We start from the raw sequence: 22,103 nt of genomic DNA on the forward strand, positions 1-22,103 counted from the left end.
CAGATAATATAGTAAATAAAGTACAGATAATATAGTAAATAAAGTACAGATGATATAATTAATAAAGTACATATAATATAGTAAATAAATTACAGATAATATAGTTAATAAAATACAGATAATATAGTAAATAAAGTACAGATAATATAGTTAATAAAGTACAGATAATATAGTTAATAAAGTAAAGATAATATAGTTAATAAAGTAAAGATAATATAATTAATAAAGTACAGATAATATAGTTAGTAAAGTAAAGATAATATAGTTAATAAAGTACAGATAATATAGGTAATAAAGTACAGATAATACAGTTAATAAAGTACAGATAATATAGTTAATAAAGTACAGATAATATAGTTAATATAGTACAGATAATGTAGTTCATAATACAGATAATATAGTTAATAAAGTACAGATAATATAGGTCATAGTACAGATTATATAGTTAATAAAGTACAGATAATATGTTTAGTTTCTATTCTCACATTAATGAGCAAACCACCAAATATTTTACTGCTAAGATCAACAGTTTTGGAATCTTGTAATTTCATGTTTGAAGATATGTTTAATTCACTTCTACTGATAAATTCAAAACTTAGTCCGGTTCATTCAAACTTTGCTTAACTTTTCTTGCATCCAGGAACTTTTGTTTGGATTTTTGCTTTTCAAAAATATAAACCTTCACATTTACAGAATTAAATTTTAAACCCTTTAATAATCCGATAACACGAATCTACCAACTAACTTTCTAAAAATGCACAAACCCAAAACTACCCTGGAACATTTTTTAGTTAGGATTGGCCTCCTTCAAACACAATGGTAACCAAATTCTCAATTTAGAGGAGCTACAAGGTCTCAAAGTTGAGTGCGAGGACAAAAAAAAACTACAGGGAGGGGGCGCTCCCAGCCTGTTTAGGGATAAAACACAATGGTAACAAAATTCTCAATTTAGAGGAGCTACAAGGTCCCAAAGTTGTACCATAAGCTGTATGCATTCCATTGAGTATATGATCCAAAAAATCCAACTCAAAGAACACTCTAAAATTCTCCAGCAATTTTCGAACAATCTTACGTTGTTTGTTGGTTGGTTAGGAATACTTTTCTGTGGGCTCGGTGCGGTTGGATTAGTGGCAAATATCGCCTCAATCTTCACCCTCCTCTCACCGGAAATGAGGAAGCATACGTTCAACCAGCTTCTCGCTGCGCTCGCGTTCTACGATATCATGTAAGTAAACTCTTGAATAAAATGTTGAATATTAATTTTAAAAGAAACTAGTTTTTACGGTTGCTTGAAAGTGAACTTGTAAATACTAAATGGTTTTATGTTTATTCCATTATTTATTTAGTATTTAAAATCATTATATCTTGAGTCTATATTACAGTCGTATTTATGATCCTTCCAAATTTTATGGACCCCAGCTTTGTATAACTGCAGTTTTTTAATTAATTAATAAGAAATATTATTTTTAGCTCTCCCAATTTTTTATATTTTGAACTCCGATATTAACGCATATTTTATTGATACCTATATAAATATGCTTTTAAAATTTCATTTTCACTTTTTACATTTTTCATCTCTAAAGCTAAATTTAGGGAGCCATTTTTGATTTTTGTGAAAATGCATTTCAGAATTATGCCTAGAAATTCCAAGTAGAATACAATTTTGCTTCTGTAAAATGATTTCATAAAAATTTCACAAAATTTCACAAAATTTCACATCCCTTATCGATAGTATTTGATATAAAGTTTTTTTTATAAAATGAGATACCCTCGACTTTTCTTCCCTGAGATGTCTGAGGGAAAAATTTGAAAGTACAATTTTAAGGTGGCAATATGGTGGCAATATGGTGGCAATATGGTGGCAATATGGTGGCAATATGGTGGCAATATTTTCACATATTTTACGTAATTTGCTATTTTGAGCACTTAGAATACTCGATCACTTTTAATCATAATTTTTTTTGCGGGGGGCTCCGTCCCCTTGCACCCACTCCTCTCTTACAAGTTTCGCTCCGTGCTCCCCCCCCCATCACAGTTTTATTTCGAGTTTGGAACCCCTCCCCTGTTCAGGATCGTTTCTCTTATTATTTTTGTTTTATTATATATCTATCTTCATTCTACAGAATTGTTATATCAATATTGTGACTTTCTATTGCGTCTTTGCTACTTCAAAAAAGCGTCAACCTGTTTTCAGAGACATATACCCAAAACAGAGACATATACCCAAAACAGAGACATATACCCAAAACATTGATATAAAAATGATAAATTAACCGAATCCCGTCATGTTTAATTAATTTGACATTAATGCAAGCTTTGTCGTTTACTGTATTTATATATCCGCCTAACACTTTATAGTTTATGAATACATCTACACATCTATCTATCTATCTATCTATCTATCTATATATCTATCCATCTATCTATCTATCTGTAGGTACATAATGTTCAATGTACCTGTACACGCAATGGCAACTATGGAGACTGTGGAAAACTGGTTTACCAACTCATCCTTCCTCTCATTGGTTAGTTTCCAGATATTTATTCACATATAATTAGCGTAATCAAGGTTATAATGCAAGAAAAGTTATTTCAGAGGTGTGCGCATCTTTTGTATTGCAGTGTACTTATGATCAAAATTCGATTTTTTCAGCTCCTTCAGTTAGTATTATACATAAAGCAGAATGTCGTAATGTACGTGTGCATGTTCCAAATTTGATATTGCTTATATATTTAGGATTTTCAGGAAGCATGCAAAATGTACATATATACAACTGTACATATATATATATTATATGAAGTTGTAATTAGAGAGTATGAATAACACTATATTAGTTTTCTGTTAGAATTACAGAGAAAGGCAGAAAACTAATGTTTATGAATAAACTTGTCACGACTTGACAGTATACAGGGAGCTGTAGAAAACATGAGAAATATGTGAGCTCAGTAACGAGACAAGTCATGTGAAATTTCTTTAATCACCTTTATCAACATCGGGTGGGTGCAAAACGCCCACAAACAAAACGTCTAAAATTAAATCGCCCAATCAAACAAAAAACGCCCAGCTTGCATAATTTGCTCAATGGCAAATTTGTTAACATACAGTGACTTTTACTGACCTTATCCAACAACAGATATATAATTTACTAGCTAAAGGGCCCGGCGTTGCCCGTGGAAAAAAAATGAAAAAAAAGTTTTGAAAAAAAATTTCTCATTATTCACTTCTGTATGCCAAGTCCAGTAGCGCCTGATCCAATCAGGGTTGAGCCATGTGTTTGGTTTCTATTCTGAACCAAAATAAATTGGGTGGCGGTAACGTGTATCTAATTCTATCTAGCTCATTATCCAATTAGTGATAAATCCTTATATCGGCGCTATAACAGTAAATGGAAATATTTACTTCTACTGAAACTATGGTGCGGTCCAGCAGCTTGGCCGGCCATATATACGAATGTCTTGTTTTATTATATAGAAGATAGATTATTATGATTGCAAACGTAATTTCAAGTGACCCTCAATTGAAAGAATAACTCGTCCTATTCACAAGGGTACCCTTAAATCCTTGATCTGATCAAGTCTGATAGATCAATGTTGTTGTTTTTGAAAGTTGATTCTTTTATCTTCTATTTCTCTACAAAAGTGTCTTGCGCATTTCTTAGTTTAGAAATTAGAAGAAAAACTTCCCAAGCCGAAGAACTTCCAAGTTAACCTAATTATCAATACAATAAAACAAGACATTCGTATATATTTCCCTCGGGCCGGCCAAACGACTGGACTGAATGTTTTGTGGACACTCATTGAAGAAAACCATAACTCACTTAGTTTGAATATTAAAACTTGAGAATGTGTAAAAGGATTTTGGTTAGCACCCCCCTGGGCCTTAAACCGAGGGTAATGGCCTAGATAATGTGTTTGCGGAGATCATGGTCAGAAAACATTTTGTAAATAAAACTACATCCAACACTAACTTGAGAAATTCTACTTTTCAAACCATTTTCTCACAATGGGGGGGGGGGGGGGGGGGTTGAAAACGTTTTCTTTGAACAAGAATAAAATGTACAACCAAAAAATGATTTATATGTCAAAACTCAAATTCTGTTCCAAAAATTTCTGATTGCCTGAGGACAAGATAGGGTACAAATATATTATGATTTTTGTTTTACCCTAAGTTAGCCTTTTATCCTTAAAACTTAAAACATTTAGGAAATGTTCTGCAAAGTGATAATTCAATGACCATAGATTGCAATAAGAAACGAGCTATTTTCATTTCAAAAATTCATTCCCTTAACCAAGAATTTTATTTTAACAGTCCTGATGTTATTTTGAAACTGTATAATATTTACTGTTGTAGTTTTTATGGATCTAGTATTTGGGACTTGAGTTACCAATGTGTTTCAAAATTGTATACAGCATGGAATACTGCTATTAGAATTCTTTTTAATGTACCTAGAGATACGCATAGGTACTTGATTGAAAGTATTTCACAATGTTTACATGTAAAAACTATGTTAGCTAGCAGATGTGTGTCTTTCTATGAGACTGTTGAAGCAAGTTCTAAGCTTTGCATTAGATTTCTTTCGAATTTATGTAAAAATGACCTTAACACAGTTCTTGGCAGAAATTTATTTTCTATTGCAAATGATTGTTCTGTAAATCCTTCGGATCTTAGTAAAATGTTAGTTAAGAAAAAAATGAAATATTTTGATGTCCGATTGGAACATGCATGGATAGTTCCGGTTTTACAAGAACTTTTAAATACAAGAAAGAATAATTTATATGTTGAAGGATTCGATGATTACGTAATAACTGAAATGATAAATATGTTATGTAATGAGTAAAAATCAATGGTTTCAATCTGTGCATAATTTTGCATATTTTTTCTCCTTTTCTTTTGGAAACCTGTATTTTCCCCAAAAAATTATTGAAACAAATTTAAACTACACCATTTATATATGTATTTATATCTTTGTGTGTGAATAAATCTTTGTAAATATAATATATATATATATATATATATATATATATATTTTATACAGATATATATACATTTTATACAGATATATATATATCATAGGAACGGAAACTACATCAATCTTTACTTCATTTTGTGCCAATGATCCATTTTTGATGACAATGTATATTCCTCTATAGCTAGCTAGAGAACCAGGGATAAATACACAGCCTTTAAAATGTGTAATTTCAAGTTACCCTCCATGCAAAGAGGGCAACACCCGATTTACAATAGTCCACTTTAAACCTTTAATGTGTGTCTTGTTAGTTTATGTGTATTGTGTATTGCATGGTATAGTTCCAATACATTATCTTTCTTTTCGTCAAAAAATTGGTTTACTGTTCACAAAGGCACAGGTTGCAAATTTTGAGCCCTCCCCCAGAAAATTTATATTGTTTGAAATGTTTGAAATCAGTGAATTTATAATGTGAGGAGACGATGATGAAGTTTTTTTTTATGAAATCTTGGTATTTGATTTTAATAAATTAATATTTTCCCCATTTTGCCATTTTTCCACGGATGGTTATTTTTCAAAATTTCTACTGGCTGCTTTTTTCCTTGCTCGCTACCCCCTAGGCGCCTTTATTACATTATCTGAACTTTTTGCTTCAAAAATGAGGTGATATAACCGAATTTAATGTCCCCCCCTCATTCCTGCCTTCCTTCTCTTCCCTGTTTCTACTTTAATTAAACCCCGCAAAAGTAGAGAAAAGAATCAGTTTCAATTTTAATTTGGAGAGAATTAAAATTACAAGATAATTCAGATCTACCATCTTGTTTTTTTTCCTTGAAAAAAAAAAACATTCTACAAAAAATATACCTTAGAAAGGTGTAAATCTTTTCCTGGGATATTAAAAAAAGATGAAAATTGGACACATTCTTTGAATTGTGGACACAGTTTTTAGTCTAAAAGATTGAAAAACACTTTTTTTAAATTTGAATAAAAGTTATAAACATGTACAGGGTGACCCATAAAGGATAAGACTTCAGAGACGACTATACTTATATTTAGGATTTCTGCAACTTTAAACTGAGTTCTTTCGTTAACCTTGTAATTGTCATATTTTATTAGTTTCAGGTCGTATTTACAGTCTTATCCTGTGTGGTTAACCCTGTATTTAAGTCATGTATTTTAAAATAAAGTTTTTTTATTCTTTCTATCACTATCCTAAACAGGAAAAGTTTTTTATTTACTTTTTAAAGTAAACATAAAAGCAATGTACAGGACCGAAATAGCTTAAAAGTTGTTGTGTAGGATTTATTCTTGATAAATGATAAAATATGGTCAATGCGAAGTTTTTATTCAACCCTGACCAATTTCTCTTATATCTATATTTGTAATATTTTTCCTTTTTATTATTAAAGGAATGTTAAAGGACTGTTAAAAGACTGTTAAAGGACTGTTAAAGAACTCTTAAAGGACTGTTAAAGGACTGTTAAAGAACTGTTAAAGGCCTGTTAAAGGACTGTTAAGGGACTGTAAAAGGACTGCTAAGGACTGTTAGAAGACTGTCAAAGGACTGTTAAAGAACGGTTAAAGGACTGTTAAAGGACTGTTAAAGGACTGTTAAAAGACTGTAAAAGGACTGTTAAAGGACCGTTAAAGGACTGTTAAAAGACTGTTAAAGGACTGTTAAAGAACTTTTAAAGGACTGTTAAAGGACTGTTAAAGGACTGTTAAAGGACTGTTAAAGGACTGTTAGAAGACTGTTAATGGACTGTTAAAGAACTGTTGAAGGACTGTAAAGGACTGTTAAAGAACTGTTAATGGACTTTTAAAAGACTGTAAAAGGACTGTTAAATGACTGTTAAAGGACTGTTAAAGGACTGTTAAAGAACTGTTAAAGGACTGTTTTAAGACTGTAAAAGGACTGTTAAAGGACTGTTAAAGGACTGTTAAAGGACTGTTAAAGGACTGTTAAAGGACTGTTAAAGGACTGTTAAAGGACTGTTAAAAGACTGTTAAAGGACTGTGAAAGAACTGTTAAAGGACTGTTAAAGGACAGTTAAAGGACTGTTAAAGATCTTTTAAAGGACTCTTAAAAGACTGTTAAAGGACTGTTAAAGAAATGTTAAAGGACTGTTAAAGGACTGTGAAAGAACTGTTAAAGGACTGTTAAAAGACTGTAAAAGGACTGTTAAAGGACTGTTAAAAGACTGTAAAAGAACTGTTAAAGGACAGTGAAAGGACAGTTAAAGGACTGTTATAGGACTGTTAAAGGACTGTTAAAGGACAGTTAAAGGACTGTTAAAGGACTGTTAAAGGGTTTTTATGATGATCTAAAAGACGATAAATGAACCTGGTGTGGAAGTTTAAATCCCTGCTGATGTATATAAGAATTAAACCTAAACCCCTTCAAATCCTCCCCTCAACAACTTTCAAAGCCATCAAACAAAAAGATTCAGAAACTTTGAAAACAAATTTTTGGCTTTTAGGCAAAAGTTTCGGCGAAAGCCAGAATTAAGCAATATAAAAGTTGTCTTGATTTAGTATTCATTGTTATCTCTGTATGATAATATACGTGTAAGTACCGTACATTGTAAACCCCGGTTCAGTTCAAGTATAGAGCCGACTAGAGCAAGCTGTACGGTTCAGTTCAAGTACAGGGCCGACTATAGCAAGCTGTACGGTCCAGTTCAAGTATAGGGCCGACTAGAGCAAGCTGTACGGTCCAGTTCAACTACAAGGCCGACTAGAGCAAGCTGTACCGTTCAGTTCAAGTACAGGGCCGACTAGAGCAAGCTGTACCATTCAGTTCAAGTACAGGGCCGACTAGAGCAAGCTGTACGGTCCAGTTCAAGTATAGGGCCGACTAGAGCAAGCTGTACGGTTCAGTTCAAGTATAGGGCCGACTATAGCAAGCTGTACGGTCCAGTTCAAGTATAGGGCCGACTAGAGCAAGCTGTACGGTTCAGTTCAAGTAAAAGGCCGACTAGAGCAAGCTGTACGGTTCAGTTCAAGTATAGGGCCGACTAGAACCAGCTGTACGGTTCAGTTCAAATACAGGGCCGACTAGAGAAAGCTGTACGGTTCACTTCAAGTATAGGGCCGACTAGAGCACGCTGTACAGTTCAGTTCAAGTATAGGGCCGACTAGAGCAAGCTGTACGGTTCAGTTCAAGTATAGGGCCGACTAGAGCAAGCTGTACGGTTCAGTTCAAGTATAGAGTCGACTAGAGCAAGCTGTAACGGTTCAGTTCAAGTACAGGGCCGACTAGAGCAAGCTGTACGGTTCAGTTCAAGTACAAGGCCGACTAGAGCAAGCTGTACGGTTCAGTTCAAGTATAGAGCCGACTAGAGCAAGCTGTAACGGTTCAGTTTAAGTACAGGGCCGACTAGAGCAAGCTGTACGGTTCAGTTTAATTATATGGCCGACTAGAGCAAGCTGTACGGTTCAGTTCAAGTACAGGGCTGAAATCATAATTTTAGTCTTCAGTAAGGTTGTCTTATGTTTCTTACTGTACTTTAACAATTTTAAAGTTAAATTTAACTTTTCAATGTAAATAATGTTGAAATTAAAAAGCATAAAAATCGTGTTTATCTTTTGCATTATTTAGATTTATGTATACTTGCTGTACCCGATGTCAGCTGTAGCATTCTGTGCTTCTACCTACATGACACTGGCTGTAACAATAGAACGATATATTGCTGTTTGCAGACCACATCAATACAGAACAATCTCACAGGTAATTATTTGTTCAAATCTTACTAAGGCCAAGGGAGGGAAAAAAGGGTTAGGGGGGAACGAAGCCAACCCCCCCCCCTTCCCTCTGTATTTCCATGTTCTTTAACATTTTTTGACTTTTTTAATCATTACACATTTTAAAAGTATAACCAGCCCAAACCATCAAACACAAAGTAGTCCAGGCTGTTTAAAATAAACTCAGGAGACGTTTCAATATGTAAAATAAAGTGTAGCGGCAATTATATACTAATATAGTAAAGCTCAACAGAGAAATTTCAGATGTGAAATAACAAAAAATCTTCAAACATTAATATGTTATTGGGATGTTGGGTCCATAGATGAAAGCTTGCTGATTTTTAGACCAAACATTTCTATCATGCACTGTGAGCCCTTCATCTATACAATAAAGCTCTTCACTAACATATATGTATACAAGTATTTACATATATGTTCGCTATAGCTTGCCAAACGGCCAAATTAGCTGACATTTTTTGAGGGAGCCCATGCCAGGGTGACATAAACTACTATTTTTTGGAATTAGGGCACTTCAGCTAAAATTATAATTTAAACAAAATAAAGAGCGGGTAGACGGCGAGAGTAACTATGACTTAAAGTGAGTGATCGGCAATGTATGGTTATTGAACTGAGATTGCAGTATTATTGAGAATTTTTTAGGGATCATTTGAGACATATCAGACATTTTTACGGTGCATATTTGTTAAGCATGAGCGCAATTGCGATTCCTAAAAATATTTTTACTGCAATCTCTGTTCAACTACCATACATTGCCGGTCACTCTCTTTAAATAATTATTAATTATATAAACCTGGGGCAATGCCGGGTTCTCCATCTAGTCATATATTAATATTTAAATAATTTAGACAATGACCAACACAAGAAGAATACTCGTCTATATTATCCCAGTAACAGCATTATCATTCGCCCTCAACATTCCTAAATTTATGGAAGTTACAATTACAGAGACCAACGGGACTAATGCTGTAGATCCTAGTCAGACAAGGTTAGTTAAAGTATTTTAGTCCAACTGGACTAATTTGGTGCATCCTAGCCAGACTAGGTTAGTAAAGTATTTTAGACCAACGGGACTAATGCTGTAGATCCTAGTCAGACAAGGTCAGTAAAAGTTAAAGAGCAACGTGACTAATTTGGTAGATCCTAGTCAGACAAGGTTAGTTAAAGTGTTTTAGACCAATGAGACTAATGCTGTAGATCCTAGTCAAAGTCAGTTAAATGTTAAAGACCAACGGGACCAAAGCGCGCGCTTTAAATAATATTCAAATTTAATTTTAAATTCCTATGAAAAACCTGTCTTATTTTAAACTTTGAATATTAATCTAGCAGAATTCATATTTGAAATATTAAAAGGTTGCATATATGTATATTTGTAATTAGATTTTGTGGCAATTGTTCAGATTTTTACTTAGATAATTCACATAAAAGGTTAAAATTGATGCAAAATTTTGATAAAATCCTTGATTTAAAATAACCAATTATATAAATGTTTGGCTATTAATTAGATGTTTTGTTGACGTCAGCAAAATAATTTGTGCAAGTAGAGTTTTGTACAAATATGAATTGGAGGCAAAAAAAACTGGACTAAAATGACACTTTTGGATAAAACAGATTAAGTTTAAAAATTTGTTTAATATTGTTCGAAAATTTACGATTTATTTATTTAATAATGAAGAAGATATTTGATCGATAACATTTCCATTACTTGTAGGAAGGATCCGACCTTCATATTCTGGTATACACTATCTCTAGCTTGGCATCCTACCCTCACCACGGGGATCCTACCCTTCATCGCGCTCCTATACATGAACATGCACATCTTCATCGGGATCAGGAAGAGCAGACAGGTTAGCTCCTTCAACGAGCTTAATGACATTTATGTAGTACTAGCTCAAGTTCCCGGCGTTGCCCGTAGAATTAAAAAAATAATTTTTGATTTCTGAAAAAAAATGATTTTTTAACCTATGTTACCCCCGGGTACCCATGAGTTTTCTCAAAAAATTTCAGCCAATTCGGTCCAGCCGTTTGACGAGCTCTTGCTAACATATATACATACACCCATACACCCTAATGTATATATATTAGCAAAGAGCTTTATCATATGATGTCATTCTAGGATGTCAATGGCATGCAGTTTATCAAATAATACATATTCGTTCAAGGATGTCAATAAATATAATCTTTCAAAGAATTTCAATGAATTGTGTCAAAAATATTTGCTTTTTTAATAAAAAAAAATGTCTTTAAAATTTAGAAAAATGTTGTTGAAGAAAATAAAGACAAGATGTTAACTTAAATGATTTTAATTCACTTCAGCCTACAGGATTAATTATTTTTGTTTAAAACAAGTTTGGGAATACAACGCTTGCGTATTTTATTGGGCTTGTTTATATTCCTCCCAGACAGTACACTAGGTTTAAAGGTTTCTAGTTTGAAAAATAATAATCTAAATGAAGCATTGAAATAAAAAATAAAATAAAAGATGAGAAGTAAACACGATTAAATAAAGAAAAACGAAGGATAAAAATAAATATATAAATTTGACTGAGGTTTCTATTTATTAGAAGCTGAATACACATTGATTAGTAATTAATTTCACAAATATGGGAGAAATAATTACCTTCATAGAGTCATACATGTATACAGCTATAAAATCATACATTCATACAGCATAGAGAGCTATATACATTTATACAGCATAGAGAGAGTCATACATGTATACAGTATAGAGAGTCATACATGTATACAGTATAGAGATTCATACATGTATACAGCTATAGAATCATACATTTATACAGCATAGAGAGCTATATACATTTATACACCATAGAGAGTCATACATGTATACAGTATAGAGAGTCATACATGTATACAGCTATAGAATCATACATTTGTACAGTATAGAGAGCTATATACATTTATACAGCATAGAGAGTCATACATGTATGCAGTATAGAGAGTCATACATTTATACAGCATAGAGAGCTATATACATTTATACAGCATAGAGAGTCATACATGTATACAGCATAGAGAGTCATACATTTATACAGTATAGAGAGTCATACATGTATATACATTTATACAGTATAGAGAGTCATACATGTATACAGCTATAGAATCATACACTTGTACAGCATAGAGAGTCATACATTTATACAGTATAGAGAGTCATACATGTATACAGCTATAGAATCATACATTTGCACAGCATAGAGAGTCATACATTCATACATCATAGAGAGTCATACAATTATACAGTATAGAGAGTCATACATGTATACAGCTATAGAATCATACATTTATACAGTATAGAGAGTCATACATGTATACAGCTATAGAATCATACATTTATACAGTATAGAGAGTCATACATGTATACAGCTATAGAATCATACATTTATACAGCATAGAGAGTCATACATTCATACAGTATAGAGAGTCATACATTTATACAGTATAGAGAGTCATAGAAAACCAATTGCTTGGTTTATTTGAATATCAAGGAAAGAAGAATAGAATTCAATTGCTTGGTTTATTTTAATATCAAGGAAAGAAGAATAGAAAACCAATTGCTTGGTTTATTTTAACATCAAGGAAAGGAGAATAACCAATTGCATGGTTTATTTTAATATCAAGGAAAGAAGAATAGAAAACCAATTGCTTGGTTATATTGAATTTGGAGAAGAGAAAAACCTTTAATCAATGTAACTGGGAAGTATATATTAAAGAATATATTTAAGATCTAGGTGTGTGTATGATATGAGAAAAATAGTGAAATTTTTAGTATTACAAAGTACAAAGAGTAAATAATAATATTAAAATATTGAAAATAATAAAAATAATAATAATGATAATAATAATAATAATAATAAAATAATAATAATAATGATAACAATATTAATTATAATAATAGTAATAATAAAAATAATAATGATAATACTAATAACCAGCTGAAAAAAAAATTGAGTTTTTTAGCCTATGTTACCCCCAGGGGTTCCCTCAACAAAATTCAGCCCATTCGGTTCAGCCGTTTGGCCAGCTAAGCTAACATATTTGCAAATACATATATATATATAGCGAAGAGCTTTATATTCTAAATGATATTTATAGTATTAATGATTCCTTTAGATCCTATCTGGGAGGAGAAACCACAAGAGAGCAAGTGAATCTAATCTAGCGATAACTCTCATATCAATCGTCTTCATGCATCTTCTCTGCAACGCGCTTAGGAATAAACTCATCTTTCGTGTTCCCACTTATTTCGGGTTTATTACAAAGTTTCAAAATTTTAAGATTTCTACAGATTAAACAAAACAATATACTTCCAAAATTTAAAGCCTTCAGCTTTTTTTAACTTTTAAGTTTAAAAAAAAAAAAAAATATTGCTTGCAATTGCATTATTTTAGTATTAACAATCTTACTTGTTAAATTTCCTGCAATCCTTTGCTATAAGCAAATAGCATACAAATTAAATCAATTGCTAAATATTAATCACTTATGCAATAACTACATTGCTTTTTAAAGTTAAAAATCTGATAATATACATTTTTCGTCATTGAAATTGGCCTGTTTTCTAAAAATGTTCCAAAAGTATCCATAGGAAAGTTTTTAAACAAAAAACTTTTGAGAGCTAGATTTTTCCATATATATGAAGAATTTATAAAAAATCAGGGTTTTCCTGGGTGTCATGATTGTTCTGCTAGTTGGTGAGTGTTTTCTTTACAAACTAACTCAATCAATTCAGATTGGAGAAACAGTGAAGTTTCCCTTCTAATATTTTTTTTTTTTTCATTTGGTTTGGAGATGGGCTCTAATCTTTCATTTATCTGTTTATGTTCATGTATCATTCAAACATTTGTGAATTTGTCAAAAACTTTTTTTTCTTTTTCTGTTTCTGTATCCTGTATTCCTGTGTCCATAAATAGATCTATTCCTATGTATTCCTATTTTCCTTGATATGTTACTTAGGTACAGTCACATATACGTTCCTGTATTCCTGTATCCTACCTAGATTTATTCCTGTATTCCTATATCCATACCTAGATATATTCCTGTATTCATGTATCCGGACCTGGATATATTCCTGTATTCATACCCAGATATATTCTTGTATTCATGTATGTATCATACCTAGATATATTCCTGTATTCATGTATCCATACCTAGATATATTCCTGTATTCCTGTCTCCATACCTGGATATATTCCTGTATTCCTGTATCCATACCTAGATATATTCCTGTATTCCTGTATCCATACCTGGATATATTCCAGTATTCCTGTATCCATACCTGGATATATTCCTGTATTCCTGTATCCTTACCTAGATATATTCCTGTATTCCAGTATCCATACCTAGATATATTCCTGTATTCCAGTACCCATACCTAGATATATTCCTGTATTCCTGTATCCATCCCTAGATATATTCATGCATTCCTGTATCATACCTAGATATATTCCAGTATTCCTGTATCCATCCCTAGATATATTCCTGTATTCCTGTATCCTTACCTAGATATATTCCTGTATTCCAGTATCCATACCTAGATATATTCCTATATTCCTGTATCATACCTAGATATATTCCTGTATTCCTGTATTCATACCTGGATATATTCCTATATTCCTGTATCCTTACCTAGATATATTCCTATATTCCTGTATCATACCTAGATATATTCCTATATTCCTGTATCATACCTAGATATATTCCTATATTCCTGTATCATCCCATTCTGGAACTGTGTCAGTTCTCTAAACTTGTTGGATAATATTAGTTCAGAACTTTGGGAAATTTAGTGCTTTGTTGTTAAATCCAACCTTAGTCATCAAACTTTACTTAATCTTATTTTCATCTTTTATCCGAAATTGAAAAATCTAAAATGGTACCCTTGATGTGACTGTAAGCATGATTTCCAGTTGTCACATTTGTCATATTTGCAAAGATGGCAATGTCCGATTTACAAAGGTACCCTTCAAAGCTTTGTCTGATCTAGTATGAATAAGATACCAATGTTTTTGTTTTATTTTATTTTCATTTGCGGTTTCTCTGCAAAAGTGACTTACGCATTCCTTGTAACCAAGTAAAGCACAGAAATAAACACTGTTCGAGTCCGACAAACTACGGTATCTTTCACATTTTTGATTTGATGAAGGGTTCAAGGGTACCGTTGTAATGCGGGCATTGCCATCTCACTTCAGCTTCAGTAGAAGTAAATGTTTCCATTTTCTGCTTAGCGATAATTTAAGGATTCATCTCTAATTGGATGATGAGATAGATACAGTGGTAGGCGATTATATCAATACATTGAAGACGACTTTTTTTCATTAAGTTTTTATTTTTATCAAGATTTTTGAGAATTAAAAGTTTACAAGTAAACAAAGAGAAGCTTTTTTACTTGACATCTTCTCTTGACTTATATGTGTATGATGTGTATTCATGCTGTTTAACAGATGATAAAAATAAAAAATTGAAATCGAAAGTTGTCTTCATTGTATTGATATAATATCCTTCCACTGAGAAAGGTAGATTTTACCGCCACGCAATATCTATTGGTTCAGAATAGACACCAAACACATGACCGAACCCTGATTGGATCAGGCGATAATGGAATCGGCATACAAGTGTGATCTTTGCATAAAGGATCACTTGCAATAACATTTTCAGTATCTTTAAAGAATTGTTTACGCAATATCTGTGGCAAAAAATGTAAAACTGGAAATAAACTTTGAAGATAATTATTGCAAACAATTTTCCTTCGATTTAAAAAAAATCATGTTTTATCAAATTATTTAAAAATGTCCGATAAATATATATATATGGCCAGTAAAATCTGCAATATTGTGAGTGCCTAGTTAGCAATATTTACAGAAAATACACTCACAGCGCGCAAAGACGACCGTGTAAATGCTAGTTGAATCCAGGGAATAGGAATAAAGGGAAAGGAAATGGCGCTGGTCTGGCATGAGAAAGCCAGTCGCACTGCTTTGCAGACAAGTACGGTAACCTTACACACACTCTTCTGGTACAGACACACAACATGACTACAGTCAAGGAAATTGCAGAACAATGTCGTTAATTATAATTAAACTTGAATAACGAGTAGTTCATTGTAAACTTTAATCAAATTATATTCTTTGCATTAAAATGTGGCTTTATAGTGTTGACTTAAATATGTAAATAATATATTACATGCATTCAACTTATTTTTAAGTAAACAATTAACAATAAACTCTCCTAGACTGTACAAATACCGAGATTCTTACGTACTGTATAAACCTACAGTACACACCTTTGGTACGGTAACCTTACACACACTCTTTTGGTACAGACACACCCCCATGACGTTTCCGCCCCCCGGTTGAATCGTACAATATCTTTATTTCTACAACCATTAACAACAAGTTGTGTCTGCGATACAATCTTGCGTACCGTTGTAAATAGAAGATGTTACTCTATGAACGAGGAATCGCTTGAAATTACGTCAAAGCTGCAATTTAACTTTATTTTTACTGAATTGTAGTTTTAAATTTTAAAGTTTTTTTTCCCGTTTGATATTTTTTATAAATATTTTGTGTTTAGATGTTCAGGTCTCCTGCATGAGGGATTATCAGCAGTATATTCCTCCTCTCTGGATTATGTGTTTAGGAATCAAAATATTTAATTATTTAATCTTGTTAATCATGAAACTTCATAAATATTGAACATACATTTAGTTGTGTTGATCATGAAACTTCATAAATCTTGAACATACATTTAGTTTTGTTCATCATGAAACTTCATAAATCTTGAACATACATTTAGTTTTGTTCATCATGAAACTTCATAAATCTTGAACATACATTTAGTTTTGTTCATCATGAAACTTCATAAATCTTGAACATACATTTAGTTTTGTTCATCATGAAACTTTATAAATCTTGAACATACATTTAGTTTTCTTCATCATGAAACTTCATAAATCTTGAACATACATTTAGTTTTGTTCATCATGAAACTTCATAAATCACTTAAGCAGGAAACTTCATAAATCTTAAACATGCTTTTGTTCTTTACTGTCACACAATATTTAAGGAGATGGTTCAAAGATACTTAATATTCTGGATTATAGTCGAATTTAAATTAGAAGTAGCTCCAAGTTCAATCAGAATGCTTTGAAAGCCCTAAAAGAGATCCAGCTGGGGCATTCATTCAATAGAATTGAAGTTAAAAACCCAAGTCTAGAATAGGAACATTCCTCCAGATCAATAATTATGAAATATTTTTTACAGATATTTTTTTTCCATATTTGAAAGTTTTGATTTGTTTAGAGAGTGTAGCACATCTTCTTGTAATGTTGAACTTCTCTTCAAACTTCCTGGTGTACTGCTCTGTATCCTCACAGTTCAAGGTATGTACCATTTTTGTACTGTATGGATATTTTGTACTTTTGTACCTGGGCTGCATTACTTTTGTAGCTACACCTTTTCCGTTGGTTGGGTTACCATTCAGCAAAATTCAAAGTTTAAATCATTTGTAAATGATTCAATTTAATCTGGTTAAAAGTTGAAACTATAAATCCAATGGTACTTATTTCTAACCTACAGATAGAATTACGAATGTGAAAATCTGTTATTTGGAATTAAATGTTCTTTGTGTTATGTTTTTGAAAGGAGATATAAACTAAAGGAAAACAGCTAAATCTTTAAAAATGTCAGATAATGTCATTAATTAAGCTTTATAGCTGACAAAGTAATCTCAACCAGGTATAGACTGTTAATTATCTCCTTGTGTTTAGACAGCGTTGACCTCTGCTTGCCCACTGCCTGACTGGTTGAAGGTTCTCTGCAAAGCAAGGTAGCAACAAACAAAGACGACTTTCAATAAATTTAACCACAAATCACAATCAAGGTCAAAATATTTTGATTAAAGCCATCTAAAATCCTAGATTTCTTAAGATTCAAAAGTCTAAACTTAAAAATCTGTCAATGTTTAGTTGCAAGCAAATAGATAATCAAGTACAATACGTGGCAACAGAGAAATGGACCAATTATACACGACGTCACAAGTGTCAAATTTAACAAGGCAAAAGAAATTTTCTCACATTAGTTGATATGTTTTCCAAAATTAAATAAAAAAGTGTAAAAACAGAAAATAAAGAACACCTAAAATTGCATTTATTGTACTGCAAGATAAGCACTTTATTCTAAAATTATCACTATTATTAGTAATTTGTCGGACACAAAAAATGAGTTGACACTTGTGACGTCAGAATACAGCTGTACTGAGATTGTACAAATTCTACGTTGCAATCTATTGTACGAGAATCTATTTGGTTGCAAACATGCTACTAAACTCATCTAAAACATTGTGTATAATTAGGCCTGAGATCGCAGAAAATGGACAAGGAGGAGAAATACCATTAAATAATCAGGTAGGACAATTCAACACCAATATCATGGTTTTAGATTTTCCAGTCTGATAAGAAGAGAATTAAAAAATCACACCGACTTCAAACAAAACTTGTTTCAATATTAAAGTAAAAAAGAATGTTGATGTGAATTTTTTTATTACTTTTTCCACTTAAGAATAAAAAGTGTTTTGAATTTGTTGGGGGAGTATTCCCATTTAAAGTTTAAAGTTATTGTGACCCTCTATTAGAAGAGGGACAGTGGACACGCTTGATTCACAACGGTACCCTTAAAAGAATGACAAAGACCTTCTCGTTTTTGGAATCTGATAAATTATTCTGTTTGATAAATCTATTGTGATTTCTCGATAAAAAGTGATTTTTGGATTCATACGGTCAAGATAAGGATGAAATGGGTGGCAATGAACACATTTTTAGGTAAAAACGACGATATCTTCCTCAATCTTGCTCTGATAACGGCTGAGAGGATACCGCCAATCTTGCATGCAACTCACTTAATGACGGGCCCTAGAAATAAAATGAAGATGATTGATCAAATGTGCTGTCGAGCAACAAAATAATGTTTCAAGCACAAACTAAATTGTCAAAATTACAGTCGATAAATCATTTGTAAAAGTTGCGAGAATTTGGTCTGGTAGCAGGACTGGATTAAAACATCTATAATCCATTTCTTTTAAATGTCCAACATTTATTTAGGAACTACTGATATACTAATGTAAGTCATGTAATCCATGATTTAAAAATAGTCCATTCCTGATCCATTCCTGATCCATTTCTGATCCATTCCTGATCCATTCCTAATCCATTCCTGATCCATGGATGATCCATTTTTGATCCATTCCTGATCTTTTCCTGATAAATTCCTGACACATTCCTAATTCATTCCTGATTCATTCATGATTCATTCCTTATCTATTCCTGATCCTTTGCTAATCCCTTCCTGATCCATTCATGATCCATTTATGATTAATTTCTGGTCCATTCCTGATCCATTCCTGATCCATTCCTGATCCATTCCTGATCCATTCTTGATCCATTCCTGATCTTTTCCTGTTCCATTCTTTATCCATTCCTGATCCATTCTTTATCCATTCCTGATCCATTCTTTATCCATTCCTGATCTATTCCTGATCCATTCCCGATACCGTCCTGATTCATTCCCGATTCATTCATGATTCATTCCTGATTCATTCCTAACCTATTCCTGATCGTTTCCTGATTCATTCCTGATCCATTCCTGATCTATTCCTAACCTATTCCTGATCGTTTCCTGATCCATTCCATATCCATTCCCGAACCATTCCTGATCCATTCCTAATCCATTCATGATCAATTCATGATCCATTCATGATCCATTCTTGATCCATTCCTGATTATTTTCCGATATATTCCTGATCCTATTCCTATAAATTTCTGATCCATTCCTAGTTCATTCTTGATCCATTCCTGATCCATTCCTGATCCATTCCTGATCCATTCCTGATCCATTCATGATCCATTCATGATCCTTACCAGATCCATCCTGATCCATTCCAAATCCCTTCCGGATCCATTCATGATCCTTTTCTGATCCATTTCTGATCAATTTCTGATCCATTCTTCCTATCCTATTTTCAAGTTGTGTTGTGTATACCAGTGTTGTCAAAAACCACTCTTGCAATTACTAACAATAGTTATCTTTCAAAATTTATATTTCATTTTGAAACATTATGAATAAATTATTGAGAAAACACTTTCGCTGGTAAGTATATAACTCAATGCTCCTGTCTTGAGAAAATGAAAATATAAGAATAAACTTTAAACATTTGTTTATTTTACTATTCTTTTGTCGAATATTATTGATGATTTTTGTGATCATTGATGATCATTTATCATTATGAATGATCATTTAACATAATAGATGATCATGAATGATCATTTTTGATTTTGTGATAATCAATCCCGATTAATGATAATTTCATAAATGATTGATCATTCTTTAATTGTAGATCATCAATCATTTAACATTGATCATTGTAGATCATTGAATTAGCTATTTTTTCATCTTTAATGAAATCATGAATTGTTTATCTTTAGGTTGAGATGACAACAAGGAAGGCAGAGGGAGGAGAAGAAGTAGAAACTAACCCTGATGAGATAAATGTTTGTCAGGTCAGATCAAACCAGATTCTGAAAATTGAATATGTCCTTTTTGGAGAGACTGCCAAAGTAATTTAATTAAGGCTTTTATTTAAGAGCTGCGTGTCCGATACACAACAGTACCTTTTACAGTTTTCGTTTTTTATCTTAATTGAAGTGTTAAATATCCTACTTTTTCTCTCAAATCTGCAAGTCCTTTTTACCAAGAAAACATAGTAAAAATAATCAATTTTTAGAATAACAAGGAAATCTTCATTATGCTTGCTGAGATGAGAGTTTAAAAGGTACTGTTGTGAATCGAAAGTACCTCTATAAATAAAAGGCCGTCGACAGTCCCAATATAAATAAAACCAATGGTCGGACTATAATATTAGAGATTATACCACTTGTGAAAATGTACTCAACTCAATAACCAAGATGTATTTGATGTTAAATTAATAAATAATTTTTGTAAAAATCTCTGCGAGCCCAGGTTTTGAGGGAAAAAATTATTTTTTATTCTCTAGGTATAATTCTCCCACTGATTCTTAAACAACGAAGAATTTAAAGAGCCGGCTATCTGCAGAATTTGAAGTAAAATGTGCTTGATGAATTCGTGGACTATATGTACTGAATAAGTGTGCTATTATATGTACTGAATCAATGTTCTATATGTACTGAATCATTAACCATGTTCTCGATCTGTAAACTATATGTACTGGATCATCAAAAATATGTAATAAATATAAGTGTGCTATATGATCTGGACCAGTGCATTACCTGTACTGGGTCTGTGTAATACCTGTACTGGATCAGTGTCCTATATGTACTGGATCGGTGTACTGTATGTACTGGATCAGTGTACTACCTGCACTGGATCGGTGTACTATATGTACTGGATCAGTGTACTACCTGTACTGGATCAGTGTACTATATTTACTGGATATTTCACTTTTTGTACTGGATCATTGAATGATACGTACTCTGTTAATGTAAAACAACAAACATGTTCCATACATGTTCCAAACATGTTCCGATATTGTGTAAACAAGATCATAGTGTAGTGTTCTTTAAACTCTGTATCAGAGATACAACACCACAAATCTAAGAATTATGTCGAAAAGCATTAAAAAAGGTTTGGGAGAATTTTTTTAGTTATTTTATGATGATATTTTTAAATTTACAAGCAATTTCTTCAATATTTTATATACAAAAATATATATATATTTTTATTTATTTGTTAATTTATTTATATTTAATAATCTTTTGAGTTTATCAATTAATATTCTCAAAATACAAATCTTTAATTAAAAATTGAGGTTTTTCTTTATTTATTTCATGATTATATTTCAAAATTTAGTTTTTTTTTCAATATTTTCTTTTAATTTTTTGGGTTTATTAATTAACGTACGCAAAACATAAATCTGTTATATGACCTATATTATGATCTTAACTTCTTAATCATCCGACCTACAGACTAAATATGTTATTTTACTTTGTATCATTCATGATTCATGAATATACATTTTCCAATACCTGGATGTGAAATTTATCAATCTCTCGTAGTCATAATTCTATTCTCGTAATCATAATACGACTTTTGTGATCCTAATTCTATTCTCGTAATCATAATACTAATCTTGTAATCATGATAACACTTGGAATTATGATCCTACTCTTGTAAACATGATCATACTCTTTAAATCATGATCTCACTCTTGGAATCATGATCATATCTTTGGAATCCTGATCCGATTTTTGTAATCATGATCATACTCATGTAATCAGGATCATACTCTTTTTAAAATGATTCCAATCTTGTAATCATGATCTTATTTTTG

General features: G+C 32.0%; 1 protein-coding gene across 1 annotated transcript; it reads left to right on the forward strand.

Annotated features, from left to right (window-relative positions):
- The first annotated feature begins 671 nt into the window (after window positions 1-671).
- Window positions 672-21,441, forward strand: LOC111696773 (FMRFamide receptor). The gene is made up of 13 exons (XM_023466501.1): window positions 672-1,225; window positions 2,438-2,525; window positions 8,569-8,697; window positions 9,578-9,717; window positions 10,441-10,576; window positions 12,861-12,961; window positions 13,404-13,438; window positions 16,317-16,382; window positions 17,045-17,124; window positions 17,512-17,570; window positions 18,096-18,147; window positions 20,221-20,295; window positions 20,790-21,441. Exons 1-13 carry the CDS (start codon window positions 990-992, stop codon window positions 20,793-20,795), a joined length of 1,203 nt encoding a protein of 400 aa, XP_023322269.1. The 5' UTR covers window positions 672-989; the 3' UTR covers window positions 20,796-21,441.
- Window positions 21,442-22,103: the final 662 nt, after the last annotated feature.

Source organism: Eurytemora carolleeae, unplaced genomic scaffold (assembly GCF_000591075.1).
Source record: "Eurytemora carolleeae unplaced genomic scaffold, Eaff_2.0 scaffold126, whole genome shotgun sequence".
NCBI classification, from domain to species: Eukaryota; Metazoa; Arthropoda; class Copepoda; order Calanoida; family Temoridae; genus Eurytemora; species Eurytemora carolleeae.

Excerpts from the sequence above, each read along its gene's own strand:
- LOC111696773 (XM_023466501.1), top strand. The coding sequence starts at position 990 with ATGCATTCCATTGAGTATATGATCCAAAAAATCCAACTCAAAGAACAC. Across the intron at positions 1,226-2,437 it reads CTCGCGTTCTACGATATCAT|GTACATAATGTTCAATGTAC; the intron begins GTAAGTAAACTC and ends ATCTATCTGTAG. Across the intron at positions 12,962-13,403 it reads CTTCTCTGCAACGCGCTTAG|GGTTTTCCTGGGTGTCATGA; the intron begins GAATAAACTCAT and ends ATAAAAAATCAG.